Source organism: Primulina tabacum, chromosome 15 (genome assembly GCF_025594145.1).
Source record: "Primulina tabacum isolate GXHZ01 chromosome 15, ASM2559414v2, whole genome shotgun sequence".
NCBI lineage: Eukaryota > Viridiplantae > Streptophyta > Magnoliopsida > Lamiales > Gesneriaceae > Primulina > Primulina tabacum.
The window spans coordinates 1,410,558-1,420,211 of NC_134564.1; the positions used below are offsets into that span (position 1 = coordinate 1,410,558).

Sequence of the window (9,654 nt, forward strand, 5' to 3'; positions counted from 1 at the left end):
CAAAATATCAATACATACAATAATAATATCATCAATCATTATACTAACAACTTTACCTCAACAATCAAACCAAACAACACATTGTTTTCCCTTCAATCACTAAACCAAGTAAATAAGCTTTCTTACCTTGCTTATAAACTCTTGAGGAGAAGAACTTCTAATCTCCAAGCAAATATTAAGGCTTCAATCAAAGATTAATGTCTTGGAAGAAATTGGATTGAAGGAGAATGAAGAACCCTAGCTCTAAACCAATGGAGAGAAAAGAAGGAGAAGGAAAATGAGTAAAAAGATGATCCCATTCGATTTTATGCCTTCCAAAACCTCAAAAACACGTTTTCTAACTTGCTGGGTGCTCGGGCGGTCACATATTACCGCCCTAGCGCCGAACTTACTGCCCACAACTCAAAAATTCAGAAGTAGTGGCGCTCGGACGGCCGTTTCTTACCGCTCTGCGCACAACTACTGTAAAGATCGCTTCTGAAACGCCTCTTCCCTTCCGAATTAGAAAAAGTGGTAAACAGGAAAGTTGTAGCCCTATGTCTTGGCTTTCATCTCCAATTGACCTCATGTCATTTGAAGGTCTGAGTAAAAAGTTATGCTCAATCTCCCAACATGTGTCATTGTAGGAACGACGATACGCACGACACACTTCAGAGCGCTTTTGGCTCGTTTTCCCTAATGATTTGAACAAAACTCAAAACATGAAAGTTATAGCCTTATGTCTTATCTTTCTAATGAAAGAGGCCTAACATAATTTGATCAGTATACAAAACATTATGCTAAAAACCACAACTACTGCCACATTTTTCATACCGTTTCTGCACTTCCATTACCTATTTAGCTCAAATTCCACCTTTGATTCTACCCCTCCATTATCTATTCCATTCTATAACATTCATTACCATTCATACCATAACGTAAAGCCAAGAACCATCACAACTACTGCCACATTTTTTCAAAATTCGGGCATTACACGTGTTGTCCCAGATGTTGGCAACACTTGATGCGACACGCGAGTCTGTTTACCTTTTTGACAATCTCCGCACACATATGGTACACCAGAAGAGAGATTAAGCATACCTCTAACTGCATCGTACTTACTCAGGTTCTTTAAGGTTTTGAAGTTTGCATGGCCGAGTTTTTGATGCCAAAGATCAAGTTCGGTGATTTTCACATGTTTGCATGAAAGTTATTCACCTATTTGGTAGCAATTGTTTGAGGACCTTGTACCTGTCATAATGCACATGTTAGCTTCATCAAAAACTTCACGTTTATGTTTATCAAACTTAACAAGCAAATTATCATCACACAATTGGCTTATGCTTATAAGATTTGAATTTAATGCTTCAACATGAAGCACATTGTGGAGCTTTGACAGTCCTTCAACATTCAAAGTACCATTTCCAACAATTTTTCCTTTAGCTCCCCCTCCATATGTCACTCTACCACATTTTTGCTCAACATAATCGGTGAGATATTCTCGTGATCCCGTCATGTGGCGTGAGCTTCCACTATCAAAGTACCAATGACCTGCAGTATTAGTTTTCAACGAAGTATAGACAACTTTACAGTGAGTTTTTACCTTTGGGACCCAAATTTGTCTTACTGTAGGTCAATGGTGGGAGGTGTTGCGGAAAGTGTTGGACAACATTCGGGGCAACATCCGATTAGTCTTTCGATTCCAGCAGTCATTCCTGAGTTTAAAACAGTAGGGCCTGATATGACCAGGCTTAAAACAGTAATGGCATACATACCTGCGTTTCTTCTTAAGAATGGGTGCAGCAGGTTGTCTTTTTGATGGAGAGCTTTTGGTTGGTGACTTGGATTGTGGTTGTGGAGATGTATCAGCTTTTCCCTTCACAAAAACAGTAGACTTGGAAGATTCACCTCTTTCAGACACACTGTCTTTGAAGCCTAAGCCTTTCTTGTCATCTCTTCCCATCAAAAGTATGAATTCAAGCTTGGATGTGCTTGAATTGAATTTGGACAAAGTTTCTGTTGCCTTGTGAAGCTCTTCTTTTGTCTTGCCATGTTCTAAGTCTTTTTTGCTCAAAATTACTTCAAGTTTGGCAACCACGGCTTTTCGATCGATGTTTTCCTTCATAAGAGTTGAATTTAGCTTGTTTTTTTTGGTCCAATCTTCAAATAGCTCTTCATAAAGTTTTTGAACACTCTCAAGAGTGATCTCTTCATCATCTTCTAATTCATCATCTACACTTGAATTTCCAGAAGCTGTAGATTTCAGACAGATTGATTTTTCGCAGATGTTGCGGCCAGGTGTGGCAATACCTGGGGCAACACCTAAAGGATTCACCTGCAGGCAGTGTCTTTCTATCAACAGTGCATTCAAGGAGGTGTGGTTATCTTCATCATTAGATTTCTCCTCCTCATCAGATTCTTCATCGCTTAATGAAACATTGTAGCCTTTGTTCTTGCGTAATCTGTTGGCACATTCATTGGCATAGTGACCGAAACCTCAACACTCTCTACACTGCACCGAATCATACTTCCTTGCATTAAATTGTCCCTTGCCATCATTCCTTGGTTGAAATTGTTGCTTGGCAGGAAACCTTTGTGGCCTTTCAAGGGGTGGAAGACTTGGAAATTTCGATGGTTGTGCATCCTTTTTTTGTCTCGGATTCTTTTCAAGTAATCACCGAATTTTTTTGTGATAAAGGAGATAGAGTCTTCGCAAAGATCAGAATCATCGACTTCTTGGGAAATTTGAAGGAGTTCATTGTAGGAGTCATTTGAGGCTTGGAGTGCAGTTGTCTTTCCTTTGTCCTTCTTCAGCATGTCCAGGTTCATCTCAAAGGTCCGAAGTGAACTGATAAGAACTTCCAAAGCCATCTGAGAAGTGTCTTTAGCCTCATCTATTGCACAAATCTTTATGTTAAATCTTTCGGGCAAGGAACGAAGGACCTTTCTAACTAAACGCTCATTGGAGATAGGGTCTCCGCAACTGAACGCTTCATTAGCAATTTCCCGTAGACGACGATCAAAGTCTAGTATATTTTCAGACTCTTCCATCGTCATCATCTCGAATTTGGAAGTGAGCATCATCAATCTGGTTCGTCGCACACTTTCAGAACCTTCACAGTGTCTTTGGAGGATATCCCATGCATTTTTAGCCGAAGTACAGTTTGTGATTAAACTGAACATATTCATGTCAACCGATGTAAATATAGCTTTCAAAGTCTTTGCGTTATAGTTCGAATTTTGCACTTCATCAGCAGTCCAGTCAGTTTCAGGCTTTGGCAAGTTGTCACCCTCTTGATCTAACATGACTAGTGGGGACCATCCATTGATGACACGCTGCCATGCCCGTTCATCTATAGATTTTATGTAGTATCTTATTTTGACTTTCCATAGGTTGTAATTTGTGCCATCTAGGACTGGTGGTCGAAGTGCTGCGCTTACAAATGACGTGTCCATTTGATTAGTTCTGTCAAACAAAACAAAAACCAGAATCAGCACTTAGTATATCAAGAGTAGGCTCTGATACCACTTTTAAGAATTATTTTGTCCGACAGATGCTAAAAATAATAATACTTTCAGTATAGAATGTAATATAGTGAATTTGTTCTTTATCAGAATTAAATGTTTTGCCAGATGTTACAACATCTCGGACAACATGCAGCGGAAAATTAAAGTTTTTAACACAAATTCACTTTAAATAAATAGATAGACAAGATTAAATTTGCACAAGTATAAATATTTGTGCGGTGTCTTATGGCAAAAAATTAATCACTAGAAAAACCGAATTGTTTACACCAAAACCTTTTCACTAGTGATTATTACATAAATCAATTTCCTCAACACTTTGAGAAAATAAAGCTTTCTAACAACTACCAACAATATTAAACGTAAATAAGAAAGCAAAAACTTGATCCCCGAAAATACGATCAACTAGATGTAATCTTCAGTCAACATCGTTATGGATGTTGTCTGTAGATGTTGGTAACATGCAGAGCAACACGGTGATCACCACTCTTCAAACAGCAACGGTTTCGAGAATTATCCCTTTCTGAGAAATCTTCACACCGTGTATGCAGATCGATATTCAAGGAACACTTTTCACTGTCCTTGACTCCTAATTTATAGATGAAGAGTTTTAGTCCACAAGGAAACCTATTTCATAAGGAAGATAGAGTTTTATTATAAATAAACTCTTATTTAAACACTACTACCATATCTCATCAATTCATTCTCACAAATAACATATCTCCGAATATATTTGAATGATTCTCTCATTATCTAAGAAACTCAATTAGATCAACTAGGAAACAAAATATTAGGAAAATAATTTAAATCAATAGGATATATCAATTAAAATTAGAAATAATATTTCCCTTCAATTATGTCAAGAGAAAAATGTTCTGAAGCAAGTACTTGGATAAGATTAATACAAACAGTCGATGCAACATGATTTCTCACGCATCTTTTTCTTGACTTTCTTTAGATGTGCCACCATTCCATGTCGTGTTCATTGCCTTTCTTCTTCTTAGTGCTTCAATGATTAGGCTTAAACATGAATTTGACTCCGACATATTCAACAACTCGACAATTATATGAACATCAAATTCAAATATGACATGATCGACATTCAAATATTTAAGTCAACTTATCGTTTCTCGAATGCTCAAAGCTTCTGCTATCGTTGGAGTGAAGTTAACAGCCAAAAGTCCATAGTGACTTTAATCTCTAGGAACATGACTAATCTTCAACACAAAATGTACAAATTGTAAAATCCTTATCAGGGATATATCATCTTGTATGTTTAATTTTGTGTATAGATCAGCGAACCAAGTTGTCGGCCATGCTCTGACTAGAGATCAGACTGTTTCTGTGTCTGACCTGATATGTCGAGTTACTCCTTTCGCCTGCTCTATTTTTCAGTGTAAACATTCAGAATTTGATTTAATAACATTTATTTCTTGTTCCAAAAAAAGGTCCAGAATTGGAGGCAACCACTCAACAGTTGGATAAGCCATAGACTTTTTGTGTATGCGTATAGTGGTCAAGGGGAAATTATAACTACTAACTTCAGGTGGCTAGCTAGTAACGCCGATGACGCCTCTGTCATTGTCATCGTAACGACGACTACACAATCACTAGCAACATCATTGAAGGTAAACATTAATCGTATAACCTGGTTTAAGATGGCTATGGATTATGATCCGTGCACTACATTTCCAAAAGACTAGCTTTCAATGAATCGTATCCAATCAATTTACTAGATCATTTAATAGATGTTCAATTCGAAGGGCCTTATTTAGTAAGGATATGGATATGGTCTAAAAATGCTCGAAAGATTTAAGTATAAATGTTTCCATTCTGAAATACATGTTTTAAATTAATGATAGACAAAATGCACCACGAGTTCTGGGGTAAATGACATGCATTTGGAACACAATTTCTAACATGTTTAATAATCATAAATTTTGAAACTACATATCGCTCTTCATGCTTATTTGCAACTTCCATTTCTTCAACTTGGTTCCACCAAGTCTGTAATAACAAAAAAATCCACAACGAGTGATCATGATAATTTGAATGTCTAATGTGTAAACTGCAAAAGAAACCCAAAAAAATATTAAATATATAAAAATTTGAAGAATTTTTCTAACCGGCATTGAACAATTCGTTCAACTCATAAAAATAATGTAACAAATGCTTTTCAACTCAACTTCGTACTCCTTTTGAAACGAAAGCTCCGGCAGGAGTGGTCGGTGAAGCATCCGCGAAGGAGATAGTGAAAGAAGAGTGCAGCAACGAAGGGCAGTGAAACTTTGAAATAATAAAGACTGTGACTGTGGAAGCGGCACCGGAGTCACTACAACAACAGAGGCGGTGAAAATGGAGCGACGAACAAAAATGAGTTCAAATTTTTTGATCTGAAAATAAATGAGGCTTTGAGAGTGTGTTTGAAACTAAAATTGGTTGCTAAAATGAGTTGATTTTTTCATAATTGCTAATGAATATTTAATGTTTTTCTCTTATCTTTTCTTTTATTTTACATATAAATGCATCACTTTTATAACAAGTTGATTTTTAAATATGAACTAATAAGCATCATATTTTTTTATTTAAATATGTCATTTTGTTTTTGTGACACTATTTTTATCTTATATATATTTTTTAATGTTTGCGGGTGTTTTTATGCTTATTATTTTTATTTTACATTGTTTGAAATATTATATGCATAGAAAATTTAAATCATAATGTGTCTACATTATTGTGTCTACACGCGTTTGCAAACTTAGGATCAATGTTTATAGTGTGTTTTCCGTGAAATGGATCAACTCTACCCGTATTTACAATAATAAATAATTTTTTGTCATAAAAAATAATATTTTTTCATTATTAAATAAAATAGGAGATTCGTATCACAAAATGATTCGTGAGCCGTCTCACAAAATTTTATATGTTATCTTATTTATATATCTATTTTATTTATCAAAATCACAATTGATATTTAATTTAATAAATATTTAGTGGTTTTATTTTAACATTATTATGATAATTAAGTTAATTAAGAAAATTTTATTTGACAAAATTTTGTTTATGTTTATTCCATTTAAGTACATCGTCATTTTGGTTTTGATAAAATTCACTATTATGTTATTTTTTGATAGACATGAATTAATTGTGGCGATGAAAATAAAAACCAGCAGACCAGCAGCACTCTTTAAGAAAACAGTAGACAAAAAGAAAATCAGAAGCTACTGGTCTAGTAAAACAAAAGCAGTAGAAAGGATAGAAAAACAGAATCAGTAGAAGATGTTGCCTAACGTGACTACTTTAAATGTTACCGTTAAAGTTACCAAGTACTAGTATTAATTGCAGCATTAAATACTATACGGAGTCATTTAATTCACTTTACCGAGTTTAGTATAAAACATGACTGATTGTTTTATAGCTTTTCTGCAAGAACCTTTTTTGGTAATAAAGCTGACTCTATCAGAAATCTGAAGACATCTTCTGATCATAAACGTTGAACTCAGTCGCTTATATATACATGGAACAAACCCTTACAGAAAAAGAACTCTACGCATAATATCTTTTCAAGGATCAACGCTATTTCACTCAACGAGACAACCTCGAAATTCCTTGATAACTTTGAGTTCAACACAAAGAAAAGTAGCACACGCTTCATAGCAAATATCTGATCTTTTGAAGATCATCTTGTGCTACTGATTCTTACACTCTTCACAATCTTTTACAACACTTATACTTTATCAGGAAGAGCTTGTAATCTGAAAAGAGTCTTTTCAGAACCTTTTGTATCACGTTTTTTTTGAGTCGAGTAACTAAGAGTTTCAGTAGGCAAAGGTGTAAGTCCTTTTGAAGTGGGTGTGTACAAGAGTTGTACTGTAATATCCAAAGTCTTTTAGTTATACCTTCTGGAAACAGGAGAAGGGGAGACGTAGAAGATTTCATCTTCGAACTTTCATAAACAACTACTGCCTACTGTTATTATTGTCTTTCACTTACTTCATCAGATTGTTTCCGCACTTATAATTGTAATCTAGGTGAAGGTATACGCAACAAGATACAATACTATCTCTAACAGGATTTTAGTACCTCATCAAAAGAAAGGAAAAACGAGTAGAGTTTATTCACCCCCCCTCTAAACTCAACTTCGATCCTCAACATTTTTATTATTTTTTCATTGTGAATTATATTTAGATGAAAAATATATTTTCTAATTTGAGAGAGTTGTCATTATGTTATAATCATGCGGACTGAAAGTATATGATTTATTGTCATAATAAATCATAAACAATATGTTATTCGATTTTAAACATTATCTAAATCTCATTATTTATTTCATTATTAGTTATCTACGTGCATCCCACGTGTACATTCCTAGTTATTATAAAAGTGTGAGTTTCATTGTTTATTTATTGCAGAAAAACAGAGTTAAAACCAGATAAATATTTCATTACTTATAAATGTTGGTCTGGATTACATTATCATACTTCTCCTCCACAACAATTATCCAAAATTTCAGCCAAACAGATAGAGAAGAAGGACCAGTCATGAGAAAGCTGTGAGAATGAGCTATGCGCCTCAAGATCTTCAATTCCTTGCGGAGCACCAGCTGATACATGTGACCGTCCTTGAAGACGTCCACCCACACAGCAATATTCAAGTGCTTTCGCACTTGATTCAGTTCTGCTACCAATTCAGGAGTGGTGACCTCCCCATAGTTGTATAAGAGCTCAAGCTCCTGCAATCGCTCCAAGTAATGCAGACTTTCATAGAAAACTTCGTCTTCTATCTCAGCCTTCCTGGCCCCCACAGAAAAGGGAGAAAGACTTGAGTCACCCGTATCAGACATTTTTTTTATCTTGAATATTTTGAATGATATGCCTAAAACTAATTGAGCCATTTCTATTTATAGCAGAATATCAAGAAAGCTGAAGAGTCGTCAACGTTTCAGCAAAACCAATAACCTCTCTGACTCTTAAAATTATTTTGTAGCACTACTTTAATTATTATATGCACCAATTTAGGGGGAATGTCAGTTTTTTTTTAAAGAAGTTAACTGAGAAGACAATCGTTTGTGAATTATTTCCCAACTGATCGTTCAGCTTGACAATTTTACAAATCTTCTCACATAAGTTAACCAATTAAAAACTTATTATATTCCAAATCAAATGACGTGACTAAATTTTTATGACGTGGCATATTTTAAAACCGCTCATTATTATATACACACGATTACAGCACACGTGCACACATTTTTATTCAAAATTTTTCTCGAGCTGACACGTGTCCAGAATTTGAATAGTCACGAACAAAAGCATTTTGCCCGCTTCACTTCAGTTTTATTCTTCACAATTACAATCAGTTTCTAAGAGTATACAAATTTCAGAACTTATTCTCTTCAATTTGCAGATCACTACACTTTCCGAAATGGCAAACCAGATCCCAGCCCATATCTTGAATACGATGGTCATCGATTTTAACTCGGTTCTATTGATTCAAGAAGCAGACGTTAAGAATGTATTTCTAAAGCTTGAGTCGGCAGGTCTCAGGATGTTCTTAAGACAATCTTCTCAGAAGATATACCTCAAGGAAGTCAATGAATTCTATCGGAAGGGATTTATCACTGCTAATGACACTATCTCTGTGACTATCAATGATCAGTTGCTACTCCTTTCTGAAGAAGCTTTCGGAGAAATCTTCTCTTTGCCAACTGATGGTTATGTCAGCTTTTCTGAAGTAAAAACTCAGGACATTGAAGAAATGCAGTCTCGACTATCTGCTGATGGACGGAAAATCAAGGTTTCCGATCCAAAGAAGGAACTGAAACCAGAAATTCAGTTGTTAGCTGATATCGTGTCAAAGGGAATATTAGCAAAAGCCGGTTCTTATGCTGCTCTTACACTCGAAAAATTTCAGGTAATGACCATAATCATGGGTGAAAAGAAAGCAAATTGGAGATATATTCTTTTTAACATCTTGAAGAATATGCTCAAGTCATCCAAACAGTCATGTGGCTTTGCCATCCAAATCAGTTATCTGTTAAAACTGAAGGGTTTGGTAGCTGAAAATGCTGAAACATCATCAAAATTCAAGGTCTTTACTGCCAAAAACACCTTGCCATCAAAAACCAAACTAGAGGTTGAGCCATCACCAGTC

General features: G+C 35.3%; 1 protein-coding gene across 1 annotated transcript; it reads right to left on the minus strand.

The window, feature by feature from the left end:
- Positions 1–1,197: 1,197 nt before the first annotated feature.
- On the minus strand, positions 1,198–8,347 carry LOC142527121 (uncharacterized). Its single transcript, XM_075631838.1, has 6 exons — positions 7,986–8,347; positions 5,455–5,511; positions 2,498–3,445; positions 1,755–2,441; positions 1,361–1,511; positions 1,198–1,230 (listed from the first exon to the last, which is right to left on the minus strand). The coding sequence occupies exons 1-6, from the start codon at positions 8,345–8,347 to the stop codon at positions 1,198–1,200; spliced, it is 2,238 nt and encodes a 745-aa protein (XP_075487953.1).
- Positions 8,348–9,654: the final 1,307 nt, after the last annotated feature.